The 24,660-nt window shown below is 51.6% G+C and overlaps 2 protein-coding genes across 2 annotated transcripts in view; both read right to left on the bottom strand.

Moving 5' to 3' along the window:
- Positions 1-5,769, bottom strand: part of Ccm2l (cerebral cavernous malformation 2-like) — a 16,411-nt gene extending 10,642 nt beyond the window's left edge. The window contains exons 1-2 of the mRNA XM_013010794.1: positions 5,764-5,769; positions 2,144-2,147 (exon numbers count right to left, since the gene is read on the bottom strand). The gene's annotated coding sequence lies outside the window, so the exon portion shown is untranslated. The remainder of the gene's footprint in view (positions 1-2,143; positions 2,148-5,763) is intronic.
- Positions 5,770-12,161: 6,392 nt separating this feature from the next.
- The window catches only part of Xkr7 (XK, Kell blood group complex subunit-related family, member 7), a 38,122-nt gene continuing 25,623 nt past the window's right edge, over positions 12,162-24,660 (bottom strand). Inside the window, exons 3-4 of the mRNA XM_013010669.1 lie at positions 14,808-15,010; positions 12,162-13,509 (exon numbers count right to left, since the gene is read on the bottom strand). Coding sequence (XP_012866123.1) covers positions 12,557-13,509; positions 14,808-15,010 — 1,156 coding nt within the window. The 3' untranslated portion in view covers positions 12,162-12,556. The remainder of the gene's footprint in view (positions 13,510-14,807; positions 15,011-24,660) is intronic.

Raw genomic sequence — 24,660 nt, 5'->3', positions numbered from 1 at the left:
AGCTCTTCAGCTCAAGGCTAGCACTCTACCACTTGAGCCACAGCGCCACTTCCGGCTTTTTTCTTTTTGCTTATGTGGTGCTGAGGAATCGAACCCAAGGCCTCATGCATGCAAGGCAAGCGCTCTACCACTGAGCCACCTTCCTAGCCCCATAAGCGAGTCTTGTGGAATGGGATGGGACGTTTGTCTGCCACTCTGCGTGGTCCAACCTTGCCCACCTCTCCAGCTTCATCTATCCACCCTGCCCCCCTCACTCCTATCTCCTAGTCAGCTGACCATCTTTCGGTTCCTTCTATGCTTCATTCCTTTCCAACACAGGGCTTTGCACAAGCTTCTCCTCTGCATCTTCCCTGCCTACTTTCCTTCCTCCTACCAGGTCTCAGTTCCAACTCACTCATCCAGGGCTGAGTACCGTCACAATCGATCTCCCACACTGAATATGGGGCTTTTTATATACTTTTTATTATTGGCTTTAAAAATTATTAGTTGAGACAGGCACATGTGGCTCAAACTTACAATTCTAGCTACTCAGGAGGCTGAGAGCTGAGGATCCAGGTTTGAAGCCAGTCCAGACAGGAAAATCCATGAGATTCTTATCTCCAATTAATTATCCCCCCAAAAGCAGGAAGTGGAGTTGTGGCTGAAGTGGTAGAACACTAGTATTGAGCAAAAAAGGTCAAGAATCCAGCTGTTGGTAGCTCACGCCTATAAATCCTAACTACTCAGGAAGCTGAGATCTGAAGATCATGGTTCAAAGCCAGCTTAGGCAGGAAAGTCTCATGACACTCCTAGCTCCAATGAACCACCTGAACACTAGAAGTGCAGCTGTGGCTCCACTGGCAAAAGATCTCAGAGACAGTGTCCAGGCCCTGAATTTAAGCCCCATGACCCCCCAAAGGGCCAAGGGCAAGGGTCAGGGAAAGCATCCAGGCCCCCCCTTTCTCTCTCTCTCTCTCCCTTACACACACACACACACGCACTGCACACACATGTGCTCACACACACACACACACACACACACCAATTTAGTAGCTGTTTCCCACATTAGACTGTGCACTCCAGGGAGAAAGAAAGGACTTTTCTTGAGTTTGCTAACCACAACACAGCATCACCAGCACCAGGTTTTTCTCAAGGTGCTCAATAAATGTCTGTCAAAAGAATGAGCTAAGGCTGACCGTGGGGTTCCTGCCTAAAATCCTAGTGATCAGGAGGCTGAAGCAGGAGGATGGAGAATTCAAGCCAGCCTAGGCTACATAGTGAGACACTGTCACACCACCAAAATGTACCACGAGAGGCTGTGCCTGTGTGCTGGGTCCCTCCTGAGCCTCTGTGGCTCACGTGGTACCTGTTTAAGAACGTGCCTCATGCAGGTTTCTGGGGAGTAAGGTCTCTGTGGGGGGAATGTGGGAATTTAGAATTTGAGGAGCTCCTGGAGCCCCTTTGACAACCAGAGAAACCCAGAGAAACAAATGGGAACACTTCTCAGAGTCAGAAAGGGTGAGGTTGGGAAGGAAGATTTGGTGGCTGAGTCCTTAAGGGGCTTTTGTAAAAAGATAAGGAAGGCCTGGCTGCTGGCGGCTCACACCTATAATCCTAGCTACTCTGGAGGCTGAATCTGAGGATTGCATTTTGAAACCAGCTCAGGCAGGAAAGTCCATGAGACTCTTTATCTCCAATTAATCACAAAAGGCTAGAAGTAGAGCTGTGGCTCAAGGGGTAGAGAGCTTTCCTTGAGCAAAAAGAAGCTCAGGGACAGCTCACAGGCCCTGAGTTCAAGCCCCAGGACTAGCCAAAAATAAATAAATAAATAAGAAAGGGTAGGTGGGAGACCCAAACCTGGACAAATGACCTTGTAGCACAGGATTGCCTTGCCTGGTCCCTGGATCCGTTGCTAGTGTCCGTAGGGGGAGCACCCCCTACCCCACCCCAGATCACCAGGGAAACATTTCCTGGCAAGGTTCCAGTCTGATTGTTCAGCATGACGGCAAAGGCCACTGAGAGGGGAGAAATGGCTCAGGGAGTTTCATGTCAAAATGTCTGACAGCCAAGGAGGGGAAAGAGGGTCCTGGTCCCACGCGGGCTTCTCGCTACCCTGCCAGGCACCCCCCCTTCCCCAGCTCTGGGGCCTTCCTCTACCCCACACCCTGCTCCATCTCTCACCTACCTTCTTCCCTTTCTTGACTTCATATTCCATGGTGAAGCGCCCCTCTACTCCTGTCACCCTCCAGGCCACCCCCTCCACCCTTAGTTCCTTTGTTCTTTTTCCTGCCTGGTCGGAAACTCCACCAGCACTGAGTTCCTGCCCCTCCCATCCGATGGCGGGGACATGGGGGAGGATGGAGGACACAGCCTCAAGACCCTCCAGCAAGCAGGCATGCTGTCCAGACAGCGTAACTGTTTGGGTAATGCTGGGGAAGGGTCCCCGCCCCCCATATTTGGAGGCTACTTACATTTGGAAAATCTTAAATTCTAATCCTATTTCTGCCACTGGCCTTGGTGTTCACATTGGCAAGAAAAGGCCATTCCCCATTTTGGAGCCTTTGTCTCCTCTCTAGAGATGCCTCTTTTCCTGGGCAGAGAAGGCATGAGAGACTAAGTGAGAAATGCTCATAAACTACTCAGAACTGTATCCCAAAACATAGTCATTACTCTTTTTTTTTTTGTCAGTTGTGGGGCCTGAACTCTGGGCCTGGGCGCTGTCTCTCAGCTCTTCAGCTCAAGGTTAGCACTCTATCACTTGAGCCACAGCGCTACTTCCAGCTTTTTCTGCTTATGTGGTTCTGAGGAATCGAACCCAGGGCCTCATGCATGCAAGGAAAGCGCTCTACCACTGAGCCACCTTCCCAGCCTGTCATTACTCTTTTTTGTTGTTGCTGTTGGTAGTGGGTCTTGAACACTCAGCCTGGGAGCTGTGCCTGAGCTCTTTTGCTCAAGGCTAGCACTCTCCCACTTTGAGCCACAGCCCACTTCTGGTTTTCTGGTGGTTGATTGGAGATGAGAGTCTCACAGACTTTTCTGCCCCAGCTGGCTTTGAACCTCAATTCTCAGATCTCAGGCTTCTGAGTAGCTAGGATTACAGGTGTGAGCACCAGCACCCAGCTCATAGTTATTACTCTATAGGGAAGCGATATTGTGCACTTTGGGGATTCTGTGGCTTTGTGACTGACTAGGGTTATGAGACCTTGGGCAAATTCTTTCACCAGTTAGCCTCAGTCTCCCCTTCTGTAAAATGGCCAGTAATGCTAGCTTGACCTCATAGTGACTTCGTGAGTATTAAATGCGCTTAGGAGAGATTCTTTTCTTTTTCTTTTTTTTTCTTTTTTTTTTGGTCAGTTGTGGGGCTTGAATTCTGGGCCTGAGTGCTATCTCTGCGCTCTTCAGCTCAAGGTGAACACTCTACTGCTTGAGCCACAGCGCCACTTCCAGTTTTCGAGTGGTTTATGGGAGATAAGAGTCTCATGGTCTCTCCTGCCTGGGCTGGCTTTGAACCTCGATCCTCATATTTCGGCCTCCTGAGTAGCTAGGATTACAGGCTTGAGCCACCTGCACCTGGCATAGATTCTTTTCTTTGTTAAGGTCTGAGACTGAGACTTGAACTCAGTACCTGATGTTTTTGTTCAGTGGCTAGTGCTCTACCAACTGAGCCACACCTCCAACCTCATACTTAGAAGCGATTCTGACACATTGTAAGTTTATCTTCTCTCCTCCTCCTCCTGCTCCTCCTCCTCTTCTTTTTCTTCTCCTCTTCTTCTTCCTCCTTATTCCTCTTCCTCCTCCTTCCTCTTTTTCCTCCCCCCTCCTCTCTTTTTTGGATACAGGGTCTCATTATGCACCCCAAACTGTCTATGAACTTGTGATCCTGCTGTAAAAACCTCACAAAAGGGGGCTGGGAAGGTGGCTCAGTGGTAGAGCACTTACTTTGCATGCTCAAGGCCCTGGGTTCGATTCCTTAGCACCACATAAGCAAAAAGAAAAAAGCCGGAAGTGGCGCTGTGGCTCAAGTGGTAGAGCGCTAGCCTTGAGCTGAAGAGCTGAGGGACAGTGCCCAGGCCCAGAGTTCAGGCCCCATGACCGGACCCAAAAAAAAAAAAAAAAAAACCTCACAAAATACAGGTATGTGGTACCATGTCTGGCAGTACTCAATAAATATTAACTGTTGGAGCTGGGGGTGTAGCTCGATAGTAGAGCACTTGTTTAGAGCCTGTGAGGCCCTAGGTTCCAACACTGCCAAAAATAAAATAAAAATAAATAAATGGACTATTAATCTATGCCTGGGGGGCTGTTAGACTGCCTCTTGGAAGGGCAAAGGTAGAGTGGGGAGAGGGCCTCTTGTGTGCCTGTGCTAAGCATTTTACACAAGCCATACCACTCCTTCCTCATGGTGTTGAGGAACCATTACTTCCATTACAAACCTCATATTAAAAACCAAGATGTAACTGGAACAGGCTCATGCCTGTAATCCTAGCTACTCAGGGGGCTGAGATCTGAGGATCACAATTTGAAGCCTGCCAGGGCAGGAAAGCCCATGAGACTCTTATTTCCAATTAACCACCAAAAAGCTGGAAGTGAAGCTGTGGCTCAAGTGGTAGACTGCTAGCCTTGAGCACAAAAGTTCAGGGACAAGAGCTCAGGGCCTGGAGTTCAGCTTCAGACCAGCATGTACATGCACATGCACGCACGCACACACGCACACCCCAAATCGAGACACCAGTGCAGAGCCTAACCCAGGAAGGTCACACAGTAGGTAAGGCAACCAGGGCTCCTGGCTGGTTTGGGTCTGAAGCCTAGTGCCCCTTCCCTCTGGGTCCCAGGCCTGCTGCTTGTCTTACCCAAGATGCTTGGCAAGGCTCTGAGTGGTCCATCCCCACTGGCCATCACACTAGGGTTGTGGAGCCCCATGCTCTGCTCTGGAGCTGCTTTGTTGTGCAGCCCCCGGGCCAGGCTGCTTTCTCTAAGCTCTCAGGATCATCTTCTCCATGGGAAGCAAGGTCCCCAGGGGCGGCAAGGCCATGGAAGAGGAAGCAATGGGGAATTGTGAGGGCAGGTGCAGGGCTGCGGGCTGGCTTGCACAGGGTGTTTAAAGCATGACATGTCAGGTCTGTGTTGTTTGGCAGTGCCGGAGGGCCAGGCTCCTGTTTGTCTCAGAGTAAGGTAGCTATGGAGACTCCAAGCCCCCAGTCCCTCTCTCCTTTCTCTCCCCCTCCATCAGAGGGAAGAAGGCCTCAGCCTCTCCCTCCTGCTTTGCTCCATGCTGCCAGCCACCTCCCAGTGGCAGGAAGAGAGAACTCCACTCAGCCTGCTGGGCCAACAGGAAGAGGTCAGGATGTGAGCCGAGCCCTGGCTCTGCTCTGGACATCAGAATTGCCATTTAACCCTGTAAACCAACCCAGAATTCCCACCTGCTGGAAATCTCAACTAGTGCAAAATATGTTTTTGTTTTTGTAGGTCCTGGGGCTTGAACTCTGGGCCTGGTGCTGTCCCTCAGAAATTCAGCTCAAAGCTAGTCTCTACCACTTGAGCCACAGTGCCACTTCTGGTTTTCTGGTGGTTAATTGGAGATAAGAGTCTTATGGATCCCTTCCCAGGCTGGCTTTAAACTGCTATTCTTAGATCTCAGCCTCCTAAGTAGCTAGGATTACAGGTATGAGCCACCGGCACCTGGCAAGAAATGCTTTTTAAAAAACTTTGGTTGTTTTTTGCTTGAACCCTGGGCTTGGGTGCTTGACTCTGAGCTTCTTTTGCTCAAGGCTAGTGCTCTACCACTTGAGCCACAGCACCACTTCCAGCTTTTTCTGAGTAATTTATTAGTGAGAGTCTCGTGACCTTTTCTGCCCTGGCTCTGAACCATGATCCTTAGATCTCAGTCCCCCTCCTGCCCCCAGCAGCTAAGATCATAGCATGAACCACCAGCACCCAACACAAGAAATGTTTTGAATACTACTAGATGTAGAAAACGATCTCTGCCTTCCCTGTAGTGCCCACCTCAGATCCATGAGCAGACAACTTGCTTAGTCTCAAGGTCAGTAAAGTAGGTAGAGACAGGAGGACCTAGGTTCAAAGGGAATGAACTTGCATGTGTTCACCTAATCTCCCAGAGCCTCAGAGTCCTTAGGTGTCAAAAGCAGGATAGTTCTGGTGCCTGCCTCAGAAGCTGGTGCAGGGGCAGAATGAGAACAGAAGCATACAACAATAGCGTGTATTACTGAAAATAGCTCGTGAGTCAAAAATGAGATGAGCCAAAGCCTCTGCTTTCAAAAGTTTACTACGGCAGGTAAGATTCGAGTCCAGTTGATTCGCAGGGGCTGTCGGGAGAGGTGTGTAGAATAAAATCCAGATCTGGCTGGCTGGAACCTTATGGCTCACACCAGTAATCTTAGCTACTCAGGAGGCTGAGATCTGAGGATCACAGTTCAAAGCCAGCCTGGGCAGGAAAGTCCATGACTCTCTTATCTCCAATTAACCACTAAAAAGTGGGAAATGGAGCTGTAGCTCAAGTTATACAATGCTAGCCTGAGGAGAAAAAAAAAAGCTCAAGGATAGCACCCAGGACCTGCGTTCAAGCCCCAGGACTTGAAGGTGCCAGGATTGGCACCTAACAAAAAATAGATCTGGGAGCTGGGAAGGTGGCTCATTGGTAGAGTGCTTGCCTTGCATGCATGAGGCCCTAGGTTCAATTCCTCAGCACCACATAAGCAGAAAAAGTCGGAAGTGGGGCTGAGGCTCAAGTGGTAGAGCGCTAGTCTACAGCTGAAGAGCTGAGGGACAGAGCCTAGGCCCAGAGTTCAGGCCCCACGACCAACCAAAAAAAAAAGGAAAAAATCGATCTGTTCCCAGCAGGAGAAAGGAGAAGGGGATTGATTTGCAATGTCTGGCTGACTGATTGAGATTCTATCCAAATCAACAGGGAAGTTTGTCTAATGCCCTGCCTGTTTGACGTTACTGGGAATTGAACTCAGGGCCTTGAGTTTGCTTAGGCAACTGCTCTACCATTTGAGTCACACTTTCTGCCTGTGCTTTTCTGTCTGGCAGCCACAGGAATTGTGGTAGAAGGAAGCCTTCCTCTCATCCTTTCTCCACCCCCCCCACCCCTTCCAGAGCAGCCAAAACAATAGGACACAAGCAGCATGTACTGAAATGATTTTTAATATCTCATGTCGCAGCAAAATTAAAAATATACAAAAAGTTTGTGGTGTACAAAAGTCTCAGTACAGAAGCCCCAGCTTGGCCCCCCTCCCTCCTGGGGAAGCTCAGAAGGGCCAGCTTGTTGGATGGGGGGAGACTGGGAATGGCACAGATGTAGTAAATACCAGGAGGTGAGACAGAGAAGAGGAAACAGAAGTGGGCAGCAGTTGGGGCTGAGCGAGGAGGGACAGGAGAATCACCCTACATTGTGCTGACAGAGGGAAATTGGCCCCTCAGGCATGGCTAGTGGCTCCTAGAGAAAAGATGGTAGGGGAGAGATCAGAGTTGAGGGTGTTCTGGTCCCACTCTGCTGCCAACTTGCTGTGTGACCTTGGGTACGCTTTCTCCTGTCTCTGGGTCTGCCCTTCCTGCAAAAGAGGATGCTGGGTAACTAAACCACTGATTCTCAACTAGGGGCCCCAGAGCCCACCTGAGAGTCTGTGGTGGCAGGAATTGGCATCTCTGAATGCTTTTATTTTTGGGGGGGGGTTGTTTTGCCTTAAGCAATCCAATAGAATATAGAAATTCTCTCACCAAAAACCTTGGCAGCTTTATCTGTTCCCAGAAGCTCAGCTTGAGCTCATTGAATGTGGCAAAATGAATCAATCCTTTGTCTAGAAAGGGGACTTGGCTTGGGGGAAAAACAGCTCTCCCAAACTGCAGGATCCTCAGGAGCGGGGACAGTAAGGAAAGGCTCGGGGAATGGTGCGGGCTCTTTCTGGCTGTTTACGGCAGTCTTGGGTGAAGGAAGATGGAGGCCAGCCTTTCCTCACCTCAGGCCGTCTTCCACCATTTTGTTCCAGGGTCCCCTCCACTGGGAGTTTATTGCAAGTGCTCTGGGGCCCCCATTTTCCAGCCTGGCCTGGGGGTCCTTTCAATCTTGTGCATAGAGTGAAGGCCAGCGTACTGAGGGAAGAGTGGCCCCCCTGTCAGGAGGTTCGAGTGGAAGGTGCCAAGCACGGGCATCTCTCCAGGGATGGGGCCAGGCAGGGCTTTTCTCACCCTCCCGCAGTGTCCTGTTCTAGGGTTCTTCCTCCCCTCTACCTACAGCAACCAAGTACCAAAGAATGTCCCCTCCCCAACCAGAATGTCACACTATACCCCCTCCCCACGCTGCCAACCCGGGAATCCCAGAGGCCTGATTGAGACGCGGGGCCCAGGCCCCTGTCCCACAGCTGCCCATGTGTCTTAACACCAAGAACAGGATGGAGGAGTCTTGTCCTTCAGTTTATCCTGTGCCTGGACTTTTCCTGTCCTGGTGCAAGTTTCTCCTCTCCAGGAGCCCCAGCCTGGAGAAGAGTCCTGTCCCCAGGCACTGGAGGTGGCAGTGGCCCTTCTCAGATGCTGGCTTCCCCAGCCAAGGGCTTGGGGACACCCAGACCTCCTCTTCTTTCCAGCTTTTGGCTGGTCAGAAGACGGGGGAGGCTTAGCAGTCTCAAAGGGGGCTAAAACCTCTGCTGCTGACTTTCCCACGAGCGTCTCCAGTCTCTGCTTTTTGAAAGAGCCATCTCAATAGTTTGAACCAGAGATCTCAGAACCAGTGGTCTGGAAGCTAAATATGAGTGTTTTGTTTGGCCAATTCTTTTGTTTTAGTGTTAACGTTAGTGCCTATCCACAGAGCGCCCTGTGCTTCGGCCGGAGTCCCCAGCACTCCCTATTGGCTAGGACCTCCGCGTCTCCCACTCCCATTACTAGAGACATTTGAGTTGGCAACCTGTGCACCCCACTGTCGGAGGCTTCCGTGGCCTCTAGCCCAGGCAAGGTCCCAAGGGAAGGATCTAAGGAACTTGAGTCTGCAGCAGGCAAATTCCCAGCCTGTGCTCTTGCCCCTCTCGTGGGCGGGCAGCCTCAGGGAGACACGGGGGGAAGCAGGGAGCTGGGGGAGGGCAAGACAAATGTAGGGAAGACTCAAGCATGAGGCAGATAAGGAGCAAGGAAGCTCCCTTGTTGGGGAGCCCCCTGCTGGGGAAGGTGGAGGCTTGTGCTGGCAGCCTGGGTGACCATTACAAGGCACCTGGTACAGCAGTGTGGAGGTGGGCCGTGAGCCATGGGTGCCCGCAGTGGCTTGAGGCCCGGTCATAGCCTGCGAAACTGGTGCAAAGGTGGGAGTTCAAGGACACAGGGAGACAAACATTGTCCCTGGGAATAGGAACAAGTCTTGTGTGGGGGGAGGGGCAGGAGAAGCAGGTATGAAGGCAGGACAGGGACCCAGAGTGTCCTGTTCTCTTCTGCTCCCTGTGACATTAAGACTGACCTGACTACTGTTCATCTACCATTGCCTTCCTGTGTGATCTTGGGCAAGTACCTGGTCCTCTCTGGCTGTTTCTTCTACACAATGAGTGGGGAGGACAGCAGGTTTCAGGGACCCCCCCCAAGGGTGTTTTTGGCTGTGGTTCTAATTACTGTCCAGCTGCATGGCCCCTGTGGGGGTCCTGGGGAAGCCTGAGCATCCAGGCTGGGCAAGGAAAAGAGAAAAGAGAACAGGCTGAGCGCCCATGGCTCACATCTGTAATCCTAGCTACTCAGGAGGCTGAGATCTGAGGATTGTGGTTCAAGGCTAGCCCTGTCAGGAAAGTCTGAGAGAGCCTTTTTATCTCCAATTAACCACCAGAAAACTGGAAGTGGTGCTATGGCTCAAAGTGGTAGACTGCTAGCGTTGAACAAAAGAGCTCAGGTTCAAGCCCCACAACTGACGGGGGGCGGGGGAGGGGGGAGGCCCCATGGGGTCTGGTTCTGGCAGGGAAGAGAGGCTGGCTGAGGTAGATTGAGTCATAGAAAAGAGCAGGAAACAATAGCTCCAAGGGCCTGAAGACTCCTCTATTCAGACCCTGCTCCCAGTGAAGCAAGGGGATAAGCCAGGGAGGAGAGGGACCTTAGGTCATGCAGGATGGGGATCCTGCACAGCAGGGAAGGGAGTCCTTTAGGGGCTGAGCTCTCCTGGCGGAAAGAAGCAGAAGGTACCCAGAACCCTCTCCTCAGGCCTTTTGAGACGATGAGAGGGTGAAGTCCAAACAATGTGAGCCTCAAGCGCCGCCTGCCTCTGCCCCTCGTCCCTGGCTCCCTGGTGTCTCCTGGACTAAAGGCTCCCAGCTCCTACGCAGGGTCTTTTCGCTTTTCCATCTAGGATACTGGGAGGATTGGGGGCCACTAGTTAAGTGATTTATACTCTGGGGGAGTACAATAACTTGCCAAGGGTGACCCGTGCATCCCCTTGCTGGGCCTGTTTCCTCACCTGGAGGGCAGACGGGTGGATTACACACCTCCCTTGGGAGTGAAAGATGAGGCGTGAACCAAAGGGAGGAAGATAGCAACACAGAGTGAACATTCCTGGCACAGTCAGCCTAGAGAAACAAACAGGAGTTTGGTCAGAGTCCTCATCTTCAACACTGCCTGACAGAGGCTGTGGCGTGTGTAATGGGCCGTGGAATTAGCTCTTTCTGAAGACAGATCTGTGCAGAGAAGAATGTGTGACCCATCCACACGGGTCTGGGTCAGAATGGAACTAGCTGTCACTCTTAAGGCCAGGATCTTGAGGCTTTTTAAAGATGAGAGAAATGGAAGGAAGGACAGGGCTTTCTCCTGAGATGGCAACGTGGGGTCATGTACCATCTTAACCTGTGCATGTCTGGGCAGTGGCCTTCTGTCTTAGTTAGGATGTGTGCTTGTGTGTGTGTGCGCATTCCTGCCCTCTAGACCTGTGGGTTCACTCTGCACCCTTACCAGTCCATCAGTGCCCATCACCATTTGATGGAACAGTGAAGAGATGGCGGGAGGAGAGCTGTTGCTCAGCCTCAGTTTCACATTTGGAACCCCTAGGGAGGCTGAGCCAGAAAGCATTAAGCACTGCTCCTAATTTGCATAGTCTAGGATTCTCATGGCCTAACTCACCCCAGCCCAGGTCTGTGTCTGGCCCTAAAATCCATGGATATCCCCTCCCCATGAAGACCCTGCAGTTGGCATGGAGGAGGGGGAGGGAGTTCCAAGCTCTGCCTAGAGGCTCCTTCACCCCCACAGAGTTGCTGACCGCCCCACTCCCAAAACCACACACCTCCTCCAGGTATGGCTGCCCCAAGTGGGGGTGTGGCCCTAGAGGAGGGTCCCCTGCACATCCCCAGGATGTTCAGGCCCTGGGAATGGACCTCAGGTCCTGGAGGTATCGCCAGATCTGAGGCCAAACAAGTCTGTTTCCCAGATGCCGCCCGGGGAGGCTGCACCTCTGCGGATGGCAGAAAGCCCAGATGCTTGTCTCATCCCCAGAGCCTTTATCCACCCAGCTGAGAACCAGTTGACAGATAAAGCATCTTGAGAACTCTGAGCATAATTTCCGTTTAGAAAGATGATTGGGGCCATAGCCAGAGGCCTAAAACTCCCATAAGTCCAAACTAGACTAGAGCACTCATTCTTCCTCTAGTCCATGAGAACTGGGTTCAAAACTTGCCCCACGGTGGAAGTTCAACTCCTCCACATCAGAGCAGCTGGGCTCCTGTGTCCTCACCCCTCCTAACACAATGCAGATTAGCTGTTCCAACTAGGTGTTCTAGAACCTTACCTGGAACCAAGTGGCCTCTAGAACAGGCCCTCACTCAATGTGCTAGAATCTCAGCTACAGTTGAGCCCAGAGTCTCTTCCTAGACTAATCTGCTGTGTTCAAGACCTTGATCTAGAAGAAATATTCACTTAGAACAAAGATGGCTCCTTGAAAATTTTCACCTGAGGTGTCGGAACCCCACTATACAGTCTGTCTCCAGAATTTTCTCCTTACCTCTCTGCCCTGGACTATGGTTCCTTCCCCTTCCCCTTCCACTCCTCTGCACTTCTGCCAGCCTGAGCCCCTCTGAGGGTTTTCTTCTGCTTATCTCTGCATTGTCAGCCCCCACCCCCAGCACCCCCCCACCCCAACACCCTCCTCAGTTCCACTGCTATCCAGCTCCAGGCTTGAGTCCTACAGATACCAGTCCACAGGGCTGCTTCCTGCCCCCAACACGGGGCCTAAGCCACAGGCCCTGGACAGTGCCCTTTCTCTGCTTGGCTCACCAGGGTGACATGTGGGCAATGCCAAGCAGGGGACAGGGTGGGCTCCTGTGCTAGGCATGATGTAGAGGCCCCAGGAAAGTAGGGCAGCTTGTGAGGAGTATAGCACCAGTTGATTCCCTGTGCCCCGGTTTGGAGGACATTTGGGAATGGGCCACAGGGCTGAAAATGGAGTCTGGGTCTGGAGCCTCCACAGGCTGCCTCCTCCCCTAAAGAACCCAGTGGTGAGACTTAGCCCCACAGACCCACTCCCTGTAAGCCTGTGGTCCTGAAATTCCAGATTTAACACTGGTCACTGTGGGGTCAGCCCAGCCTGTCCCTTGTGTGGGGAGCAGAGCAGGGCCTACACTGTGGTCTCATACTCCAGCAGCTCCTGGGAGGTGCCCATGCTGCGGTATTGCAAGCGAGGAGTGGCCGGTGAGGAGTACTCCAGGGCCAGGATGGTCTTCCGGAGCCGGCGGTCAATAAAATGCGCATCCCAGGCCGGATACTTCTTGCGAGGCAAGTCAATCCGAATGACAGGCCCCTCTGTCCGCGAGGGGCGGGCCACTGGCGTGGGAGGCAAGCCAGGTCGCACCTGGAAGACGGGTGGCGTGGGGGTCCCTGCACGCTCACCTGCCGCTGAGGCCCCATCCCTCTCGGCGCCTGTAGTCCTTGGCAGGGACCTCGGGGGACTTGTGACAGCATCGGCTGGTGGGCCACAAGGCCCTGGGGATTCTGGGAAGATGCAGCCAGGTGCCTGGGGCCCCAGCATGGGCCCATTGGGGTGCAAGAGACAGTAATAGACACACATGAAGAATATGCCCAGCGCGAAGCTGGCGGCCACCACGCACACCAGGATGAGCGAGTGGAAGTCGGTGAAGTTGCGGCTGGAGTACCAGAAGCCAGTGAGCGCGGCATTCTCCAGCAGGATGATACAGTAGTACAGGGCCATGCGGCGGCGGCTGCGGCCCTCCTTCACGTTGAACCAGCAGAAGATGTAAATGACGCCCACCACCATGTTGTAGATAATCTCCTCCCACTTGGACATGCAGAAGTCCGTCTCCCCTTGAATGACCCAGAAGGTCATGATACACCAGTGGGCCACAATGAAAATGCCAAAGTACAGCTTGTAGACGCTGGCGAAGAGGGCAAAGGCCAGACTTCGGGCTGCGATGGTGAACAGATGCCACAACACCTGGGCCACGGCGCCCTTGTAGGACAGGGGTCGCTTGTCGTCCCTTGAGTCCCGCAGTACCTTCTGGTAGGAGGCCAGCGTCCAGGCCAGGGACACCAGAGAGGCAGAGGTGGAAAGGGCTGTGGAGACAGGGTTGGGGATGGGGTGGGATGGGTTAGGGGTGGGTCCGGGTTGGGGTCTGGGGAGAGGGGGAGGGTTCTGGGTCAGGAGCTGGGTTCTGAGGAGAGGTGAGGGAAGGGTCTGTGGATCAGTGGAAGTAGGGGACCCTGCACGGAGGGGTGTCAAGGGCAATGATGAGATGAGGTGAGGCGGTCAGGGTTGGGTGGGAGCTTAAAGGGATGTGAAAGTTGGGTGGCTCTTCACCCCTCACCAAGGTTCAAGTCTAGGAATCTCATGTGGGGCTGTTTGGGTTCATGGGTCTTGTGGGAGGTGGGAAATTAGGGTGTGGGACTGTGGGAGTGGAAGAAGAGGCAGAGAGGGGGTCATGGTTAGGGCATGGTAGAGCCAGGAAGGGGACCTTTAGAAGCTATGGATCACTGAGATGTGGCTGGGTTTGGAGGGATGCCCAGAGCTGTGAGGCTGAGGGGTGAGGAGAAGGTCTCGGGTGAAACCTTGTACCCTGGAAATAGCTTCCTAAGGGGACTGATGGAAAATGGGCTGGACAGGGTCTTGGAGGAGAGAGAATGAAGTGCTCCAGAAATGTAAGAATGTGGCTTTTCTGTGATACTGGTGTGGGGGGGGGCTGGGGGAAGGGAGGCATCCTAGAGTGTCAGGAAAGGTCAGGTTGGGATATGAACAGGGCCTGTGGCAAGAGAGGAAACTAAGACCAGGCCTGGGTTGGGGAGGGGTCCTCAGGCTCCCCAGTGAGGGGGTAGATGACCAGATTTTCTCCAAACCGATGGCAATTGGGCAGGTGTATGAGCAGGGGCTCCCCAGGAGATGGAGGTGGAGATTGGGGCAATTTGGGGAATGAAGGTGGTGAGGAAACACCCCAGGGGGTCTAAGATGTGCTGTGAAGTAAAGGTCAGAAATGAGATCTGAGCTGAACACTGGTGACTCACGCCTGTAATCCTAGCTACTCAGGAGGCTGAGATCTGAGGAACGTGGTCCAAAGCCAGCCCAGGCAGGAAAGGCCATGTGACTCTTAACTCCAACAAACTTCCCGGAAAAAAACTGAAGTGGTGCTGTGGGTCAAGTTGTAGAGTGCTAGCCTTGAGCAAAAGAAGCTCAGGGACAGCGCCCTCAGGAACGTTCAAACCCCAGGAGTCACACACACACACACACACACACACACGTCTGGTCTGTTTTGGCAATAGAGAAGGGAGCAGAGCAGAAGAGGGGCACCCAAAGGCCCTAAGGGGTGGTGAAGGGATGGAGAGCCCGGGCAGGGGGGTAGGGGGCGTCCCTGGGGGCTCACCGGGCAGCAGGTCGGGCTTGTGGCCTTGGTACACCAGCAGGCTGAGCTGCAGCACCAGCTGTGGCGCGCTGCGCAGGAAGGTCTCCAGGAGGCGCAGCATGCTCACGTCGGCGCTCTCGAACAGCATCCGCCAGTAGAAGTGGCGCCGCAGCCGTTCCCCTCGCCAGCGGCTCTGCAGCCCCAGGTACAGGGCGCGCAGGTACCTGCAGAAGGACCCCGGCTCAGCTCCGCGGCCCGCATCTCGGCACAGCCTCCTCCCCCTGCGCTCAGCCTGCTCCGCAGCTGTAAAATGGGCCCAGGGAAAGAAAGGCTCTCCTCTGCGGGGCAGCGATTGCGGACCACCGAATGGGCTCCTTAGCTTCAAGGACTGGGGTTGGGGGAAGAGGTGCTGGCGCCAGTGGCTCATGTCTGTACTCTTAGCCATTCAGGAGGCTGAGATCTGAGGATTCAGGTTCAAAGTCAGCTGGGCAGGAAAGTCCGTGAGACTCAATCCAATGAATCATCAAAAAGCCAGAAGTGGAGCTGTGGCTCAAGTGGTAAAGCATTAGTACTGAGCAAAATAAGAAAATAAAAGCTAAGGAGCAGTACCCAGGCCCAGGCCCTGAGTTCAAGCCCAGTACTGGTGTGCGCACGTGCACACACACACACAGACACAGAGACACAGACACACACACAGAGACACACTCACACACACACACACACACACACACACACAGAGACTGGGGCAAAGGACACCCTGGATGCAGTATGTGCAATCTTACAGCCCTGCTTTCTTTGACTTGATTAAAAAAAAATTTTTTTTTACCAGTCAGGGTGCTTAAATTCTGGGTGTGGGCTCTGTTCCTGAGCTTCTTTTGTTCAAGCCTAGCATCTACTACTTTATCCACAGTGCCACTTTTGGATTTTCTGAGTAGTTTATTGGAGATAAAAGTCTCACAGACTTTCCTGCCCAGGCTGGCTTTGACCTGCAATCTCAGCCTCCTGAGTAGCTAGGATTACAGGCAAGAGCCACCAGCACCTGGCTATGATTTGATTTTACACTAGTGCTAGTATCTCCACGTTATAGATGAGAAAACTGGGAGCCAGAGAGGCCTGTCATTTGCCTAAGATCACAAAGCTAGGAAGCAATGGGATCAGGATTCAACCCCAGGTACACTCTAACCATCAAACCACACTGCCTTTTCTTTCACACTATACAGCTTTGCCAGCGGGGTCCCTTCAGGGACAATCCTGGGGCCAGTGCCTAGTGCTGTTGCAGCAGCTCCTGGCCTATCCCTGACTTCCCCTCAGGGCACGGGGAAGATGCCCAGACACCTGCTCTTGGCATTTGAGATTATATTCACTTCCTCTTGTGCTGCTCCTCCCTAAAAATTTTGGGGCTCCAGCTACTCTGCACAAGTGGTAGATTCCAGGGCTCTCAATACTTTCCCACACTGCACCCACTGTTACCCCTTTCCTGTCCCCTAACCCCAAACCTGGGTAAGTCTTTTCTTTCAAAGCCTAGATTTTAAGCACAGCTTCTGCTGGCCCTCCCCCACCTAGAGTAGGAGCCTCCACCAGGCTCCATCTCCCAGCTATTGTCCTCATCCAATAATGGCAGTACCCTCAGCTCTCAGCACACAGTAGGTGCTCAGCCATTCATGTGGAATGGCTGCAAGTGTGTTGAGTTGAATAGAACTCTGGTAATCCTGTTGTGGGTAGGAAACCCTTCCTACCCTCTCCAGTCCTGAGTTCAAGTCCTGACTCTACTCATTTCCCGTGAGATCTTAGGCAAGAGCCCCTTGAGCTCTAGGAGCCCAAAGGAACTGGGAAGATGAGTAGAAGAGAAACTATTTTGCACTCTGTCAAGGTGGATGAGAGTGGACCTGCCAACACAGATCTCTGGGCCCAATTTTCCCCTCTCTAAACAGGAAGCTCCACTTGGGTCTGATGACCACAGATCCTACCCCTTTACCAGCCCCTAAATTTTTGATTCATGAGGCAGGCAGACCCTTTGCTGAGACCATGGAAGGGTCCTCTAAAAGTTCCCCCCTGAAACTAGAGAAGAGAAATCCCAACTCAGATCCAATGACTCTACTATGTGAATTGGAAACTGGGGAATCAGGAATCTGTCTAGTCTATTCCCAGATGGAACAAGGTGGCATTTCTAGGGTGTGGTTTGGAAACTAGGAGGGAAGTGACAACTATGTGTGCCACCAGCCCAAGGGCAGAACTGCAGTCTATGGGATGGCTGATACCCAGTTTCCTCAAATGGGCATCCTGCGCTTAGGTGGTTGTGTGGCTCTCTCTGCCAATGAGAGGGATGGGCTTGATGGCTCTGGAATCCTTTCAGATCTAGAGTTCCAGGACATAGATTCTGCCACTGCCCCTCTCTCATACACCCATCTACCCTCATCTAGCTAGAAGCATCCATTTAGGGCCCTCCTCTCCATCCCTGGGTCTTCTAGTCACCAAACAATGCTGTACACGCACCCTCAATTAGCCACCTTCCAGGACAGGTAGCCAAGATGGAGAAGGGGAGGTCCCTCCTGGTTGACTTGGGACATGCAAAGGCCCCTCAGCCCAACTCCTCTTCCAACACTGCTGTCCTTCCAGCTACTTCTAATCTGTGCATTTCTACCCACTCCCAAACCTCCCAATGTAGAGACCTGTGCTTCTGAGCAGCTCCAGGCTGGACTGTGTTTCTTCTGATGAGCTGGATTACCTCCCTGTATCTTCCATTCTCTGGGTCCCTGCCTCTCCCCCATCATAAGAGTCCCTGAAGCAGATGTATTCACTCGTATAGCAACTGTATGTTGATCACTTACTCTTTACCACATTTGTGCCCCTGGGTGTGCCTCATAGTCCCATGGGGGGGTGGGGAGACAGGTAGGAGGTGACATGGATGCTACAAAATTCTTTGGAACACAGAGAAGAGATGTGCCACCTCTGTCTTGGGGAGACAGTCAGGGGAGACTTCCTATGGGAAGGAGGGTTTGGTCTTGGGTTTTAAGCAGGGATTGGTAGCTGATGAAAAGAGCTGCCGATGGGAAAGTACATGGCAAGAGCCCAGTGTCAGCAGCTCCTACCAATAATCCCAGCTACTCAGGAGGCTGAGATCTAAGGACGACGGTTTGAGGCCAGCCTGGGCAGGAAAGTCTATGAGACTCTTATCTCCAATTAACCAGCAAAAAGCCAGAAATGAAGCTGTGGTTCAAGTTGTAGAGCCCCAGCCTGGAGTATAAAAGTTCAAGAACAGTGCCCAGGCCCTGAGTTCATGCTCCCATATCAGCACCCCCACAAAAAAAAAGTGCAACAGCAAGAGAATGTGTGGCCGTCTGGGGGGGGGGGCTCAGAGGTCTGGCAGCCTAAATAGGAAGATTTTGATGGGCAGAGGCATAGGAAAACCAGAACTGGTCTCAAATTCTGGCCTGGAGGCTTGGAGGTGTAGCTAGTGGTAGAATACATGCTTAGTCTGTGAAAGGCCCCACGGCACAACCAAAACAAAACAAACACTCTGGACTGGAGAGTTCAGGTTTTATTGTAAATCTGAATTCCATCCCAGAATCGGAGGTGATACGATCAACTCTGAAGCTCTGAAAGCTCATTTCAGAAGCTGGCTTGGAGAGAAGCCAGGAGAAGCTGGGGTTTGGTCCAGGCCTGCGGTGACAGAGCTGAGCTAAGACAGGAAACATAAGAGGGGCAGAAAGCAGACCTGAAGGTGGCTACTGGTGGGGGCTCTAGGATGGCCCCTGGGCTTCTGCGGGGCCATCTTTCCTAGCTTCCATCCTCCCCATTCTTCCCCCCCTCCCCCGTCCCAGCCCATTCCTGCAGCTCTGGCTTTGAACTGAAAGGAGAGACCAGCTGGCCCAACATGAAGGGACCTGGGGAGTTGGGGGAGGGCACACCTTGGAAGTTTCTCTAGGGCTGGAAGACCATCTGTTTCCGGACCCGGGTCAGCATGAGAGAGGCCCCGCCCCAGCCAGCATCCATCACCACCTGACAGGCCACCTGCCACCTCCCCGCCCACTCCTGCCCTCTCCTCTGCCAGCTCCCAGCTAACCACAGACAAAGGACTCACAGCCCTGGGCTGTTGTGGGCCGGGGCAGCAACAGGGAAGAGCAAAAAGGAGGTCTCTGCACCCATCATCGAGGGAGCATGGGATCATGGGGAGCACGGAGACCATGCCACAACCTGGGTTTTGGCCTTGCAGCTCCCCTTTTGGCTAAAGGATCAAAATTGTGGCTGTTCTTTCAGCTGGCACCAATTGCTCACTGCCACGGTCCTGCAAGATGTTCATGGGCCTAGGATAATGTTTGAAGCATGTGGGACCTGGCTGTAAAACACAAGGAAAAACATTGCAAAATCAAAATTAAATAAATGTCTAATTAAATGTCTGCAACACAGAACATGGTGTCAGTCAGTCAACTGCAATTTGGCTTTTATCTGGTTATATATAATTTACATTTGATGTTGCTGCAATTTAATATGCTTGACAAATGTGGAGCTCACAAGGACATGCAACCCAATATTCCTGGTCTCAGTTTTCCCTTCTCTGAAACAGGCCTTGTCAGACAGACTGCATCAGGTGATGGGTTCTTATCTCAGTCATGTCCTGGTTCTGCTTTTGGTAGTCTTTTTGATTCTCTGAATCTTATTTTCTTCCTTCTTGTATTAAGTGACAGAACAGGGTATGGTGACACATACCATGAGGCAGGCAGATTCTGAGTTCATGGCAAGCCTGAACTATGCAGAGACCCTGCCTCAAAAGCAAAACAAAACAAAAAACTTGAAAAATTAAACTGAACCAAACCAAACCAAACCAAATTTAAAAAAATTCCCCCAAGTGGTAAGGATGCAACTCAATGGTAGAGCACTTGCTTAGCACACACAAGGCCTGGGCTCCATCCCTACGCCACAATGAACAAATACACAGTAGATTTAATACTAGAGGGTTGTGCACACACAGGCTAACACACACAGGGTAGAGGTCTCTGGCTCCTGATCACCAGGCAGCCTCTCTTGAAAACTCCTAGAAGCCTATCCTATTCTATATCCCACTCTGAAAGACAGTTGGAAGTTAAGCATTGTGGCACATGCCTGTAATCTCAGCACTCTCCTAGCACTTAGGAGGTTTAGGCAGGAGAATCACAAGTTCAAGGCCTGCAACGAGCTCTTGTCTCAAAAACTAAAAAAAAAAAAAAAAAGCATGTCTGAACCATGTACCAGTGGCTCACATTTATAATTCTAGCTACTCAAGAGGCTGAAATCTGAGGATCAAAATTGAAAGTCAGCCTGGACAGGAAAATCTGTAAGACTTTTCTCTCCAATAAGTCACCCAAAAGCCAGAAAAGTTGTGGCTCAATGTGGCACAGTGCCAGCCTTGGGCAAAAACACTCAGGGGTAGCAAACAGACCCTGAGTTCAAGCAGTAAAACTGGCACTCAAAGAAAAAAGTCTGGGGGTATGGTTCAGGAGGAGGAGGAGGAGGAGGTCCGGAGGAGGGGGAGGAGGAGGAAGAGGAGGAGGAGGAAGAGGAGGAGGGAGGGGGAGGAGGAGGAGGGAAGGGGGGAGAAGGAAGGAGGAGGAGAAGGGGGGAGCAAGAGAGAGCACAGCAAGCAAGGAAAGAAAGAAAGGAAAGAAAAAGACAAGCAAAGAAAAAGACAAGCAAGGAAGCAAGCAAGAAGGCAGGAAGAAAGAAGAAAGGAAAGAAGGAAGAAAGAAAGGAAAAGCTTTGAAAGATGTTGTTCCCTTGAACAGAACTCAAATGCCCCCGGAGAAAGACACTTCATCTCAAGGAAAGGGCTCTGGACTTTGGGGAAGGGAGTATACATTCACTTTTCCCCAAAAATATATTCCCAGTCCACCCTTCACTCCAATGCCACCATGTGGTGCGGGTGACTGTCATCTCGTATCTGGACAGCCATGCCAGCCTTCTCTGTGGGCTCCCTGCAACCGCTCCACATGGCAACCAGCAGGGTATTTTTAAAAACCTGTGGGATTGTGTCATCCTTCTTGTAAAACTTTCCAAGGTCCTCTTATCACACTTGGACTCAAACCCAAGCCTCTCCCCTTGGCTTGCAGACTCCAAACCATCTGCCTGCCTTTTTCTCCCACATTTCAAACCATTGTTCTCTTTGTTCTTCCCACTCCAGTGCTGGGGTGGTCCCTCCTAGACCCTGCATCTGGGTCATCTTGAGTCTGCACTAGGCAGGGTTCATGGCCCAGACCCAGGTCTCCATCCAGGCCTCCACTGGCCCTCAGACCCGGGATCATGGTCTCTTGTGTGTCTGTGGCTCAGATCTGCCACATCTGTCTTCTGGATCCAGGTCAGCTCTTTATTTGATCCTCCATCAGTCCCTTGGGATGATAGGACAGCCCACCTGTGTCTGTTCCTTGAATGAGTCTCACAGTTCAAGGTGTGATTTTAGATAAGTGCTCTCAGATACTCTGTCTACCTGTCAGTCTGACTCTGGATCTTGGTTAGCCTGTCTGTCCCTGTGGCTACCACTGTCTTCCTGTCTGTCTTGGGTCTTGGCTGCATTCATGGGTCGGTCTGTCTGTCTGTCTGGATCTACCTATCCCTTGCTGCCTGGTCCATCTGCTGGTTTGCTGCTCAGCTCGTGGCTCCGTGTGACTGCCAGTTTTCCAGCCATTCTACCCTGCTGGCTCCTCCTCTCCGTGACTCTGGGTCCCTCTCTGTCTGTCTGTGTCTCTCACATCCTCGGCTCCTCCATCTGTTGGTCTCTCCATGTTTCATTTCCGAGTGTGTGTTCTCCCCCTCCCCACACCCCCTCACAACTCTGGGCCAAAACCACAGCAGCTTCCAGCGGCTCCCCAGCTCTGTCATCCAGAAAGCAGCCTCCAGGGGCTCTCTCCCCTCCAGATGGGCCGGGCCCTGTAGACCCTGAAGGCTCCTCAGGGAAGGGCTGGAGAGACAACACCGGATGTGCAAGACCTGCTCTGCAAGGCACGGCGTGCAGGTTTTAGCAGTAATGCCAACATCTGCATTTATTAAGTGCCAATTGTATGACTGGCTGTTTTATCGCATTAACTTGCATATTCCTCAGAACAAATGTTTGAGGTGGGCAATACAACCACCCCATTTTACAGATGGCAAACCAAGACCTAGCAAGGGAGACTAGTGAGGATTTTTTTTGCCTATCCTGGGGCTTAAACTCAGGGCCTAGATGCTGTCCCCAAGCTTGCTTTCCCCCACCCCCTTTTTGGGGCTTGGATTCTGGGCCTAGGTGCTGTCCCTGAGCTCCTTTTTGCTCAAGGCTCATGTGCCACAGTGCCATGGATTTTTCTGTGATTAACTGGAGATGAGATTCTCATGGACTTTCCTGCCCCAGCTGGCTTCAAACTGTGATCCTTAGATCTCAGCCTCCTGTGTAGCTAGGGTTACAGGCATGAGCCACTGGTGCCTGGCTAACAGGGAGAGTTTTAAACAGAAGAGTGCATTTTAGAGTGAGCACTTGCTGTGGAAGACAGGAGATCCAATGCCCAGATGGTCCAGAGGCAGTTGGCAGGCATTTGGAGAAGTGATTTGCCGAAGGTCAAATGGCCAGAAAGCTCAGAGCTGTATCTTAGGTCAGGACTAATTGACCCCTGCAATCCTGCCATGGGGCATGTGTCAAGCTGAGCCAGCCACTCATGGGTTTGTGGTCACCTCACATGCAGTGTGGTCCTGGAAGCTTCTGGGAGGATGCCCTAAGACCCCCTCCTCCATCAGCTCACCCCTCAATTCTGAGCACTCCTGCAAGGATGCAAAAAATAGGACCTTCCTGGGATTGGCAGCCAAATGGATCCTAAATGTCAGTAAAGAATGTGATTTTACACGTTTTTCTCCCATTTCGTGTGCTGCTGGGTGCCAAGCTGTCTCCCTCCTCCTCAGCAGTCCCCCACCTCTTCACAGAGTCACCCCTTCTTTGGCTAAGATGAAGCCAAACACTTTCTAGCCACTAGTTTCAGGCTCTGGATGAAAAGCCAAGACCTAAAGCCAATGGTCCCTGTTTTTGTCCAGCAGAAAAAACAGGCAACTGCTAGCAAATAAAGCATCTGGGAACACATCCTGGTCTCTCAGATCCCTCACTGTATGAGTGCAGCCAGCTCTCCTCCTCTCTCTAGATCTCAGTTTCCCCTTCTGTGAAGTGGGTTGGCAAAGTGGGTGGAGGGTAGAGACTAAAGGTCAGGATCCTATAGTCTAAGAATACAAGGCTGTTTTTGGTTCCTTCTGTCTCTCTTTTCCTGCTATCCTGTGGAGTTGAGATACTATGAGCTAGTGGGAGAGAGGGTTAGATGCCAGTCTTCTGGTGACATCTGAAGGTACAAGTCGGACTGTGAAATTCCTGACAAGTAGAGGCAGAGACTCAAACATCAAAGTTCAGAGGAGCTGAACTACCTGAGAATCTACCATGAAGACATGCCCTGTCTGGAGGGGCAGCCACCCAACACTTCTCACCAGCTGTCCTGGAGTGTGAAGTTCCAATGACTGGAGTTTCTGTCATTGGGTTTTTGTTTGTTTGTTTTTTTCTCCATGCAATTTTTCAAGGATAACCAAAAATCAGGATATTGATTCCAAAAAGAGAGTGAGTCCTAATTTGGAAACTTTAGTAACTAATTAAAGAAACACCATATGAACTTTAAAAAAGCTATGATTCCTTTTTATAGGTGTGATAGCACTATTACATATTTTAAATGTTTTTTAAGTCTGTTTTAGATAGATTGAATTATGTCTGAAGGCAACAATTTGAGGTCTGAGATTTGCTCCAAAATGATCTGAAGGGAAGGAAATGGGATGGGTTCTAGACCTGTGTTCTCCAACACCTACATCTGCTACACAAGTTATGTACAATTAACTTAAAATTCAATACAATTAAAAGTTCAGAGCTGGGGCTGGGAAGGTGGCTCAGTGGTAGAGCGCTTGCCTTGCATGCATGTGGCCCTGGGTTCAATTCCTCAGCACCACATAAGCAAAAAGAAAAAAGCTGGAAGTGGTGCTGTGGCTCAAGGGGTAGAGCGCTAGCCTTGAGCTGAAGAGCTGAGGGACAGCGCTCAGGCCCAGAGTTCAGGCCCCATGACCGGACCAAAAAAACAAAACAAAACAAAAAAACAGTTTAGGGCTAGGCATTAGTGACACATGCCTGTAATCCTAGCTCTTTGGGAGGCAAAGAACAGGAGGATTGTGGTTTGAGGTCAGCGTAAGCAGGAAGTTTGCAAGACCACTTCTGAACCTATAGCTGGGAGCAGTGACAGGCACCAAGCTACGTAGGAGGCTGAGAAGTGGAGGAAAAGCTCCAAAGTTCCAAAGTTCCAAGCCAGCTCAGGTAGAAAAATATGAGAGACCCCCATCTTAAAGGAGGGAAACTGGATACCACTGCATGCAACTGTGGTCCCAGCTATGACAGGGAGCCTAAAGTAGGCAGATTCAGTTTAAGCATGTGCCAGGCCAGGCCACAAGACCGTAGCTCAAAAAATAACCAATGAAAACCAAGGTCAGAGGTGTGGCTTGGCGATATTGTGGCAGCCTAGCAAATGGCTCTAGTTCAGTCCCTCAGTCCTATGGCCCATTCCAGAGCCATAGGTATTGGATGGTGTGGACACAGAACATCCCTGTCCTCATAGAGCTAGAGAAGTCTGCGATTGTTTAGCAGGTGGTGGTAGGTGGGTTGGATCATTAGCCCAATCTCTACTTCTGTATGTGTTTATATTTTTATTTGATGAAAAGTTGCAATGAGTACATTACTTTTTGGGGACAATAAAAAATATTTATTGAGGGGCTGGGAAGGTGGCTCAGTGGTAGAGCGCTTGCCTTGCATGCTCGAGGCCCTGGGTTCGATTCCTCAGCACCACATAAGCAAAAAGAAAAAAGC

Source organism: Dipodomys ordii, unplaced genomic scaffold (genome assembly GCF_000151885.1).
Source record: "Dipodomys ordii isolate 6190 unplaced genomic scaffold, Dord_2.0 Scaffold13, whole genome shotgun sequence".
In the NCBI taxonomy this organism is placed as follows: Eukaryota; Metazoa; Chordata; class Mammalia; order Rodentia; family Heteromyidae; genus Dipodomys; species Dipodomys ordii.
The sequence above is the reverse complement of the archived record's forward strand: the minus strand, read 5'-3'. Positions and strand labels throughout refer to the sequence as shown.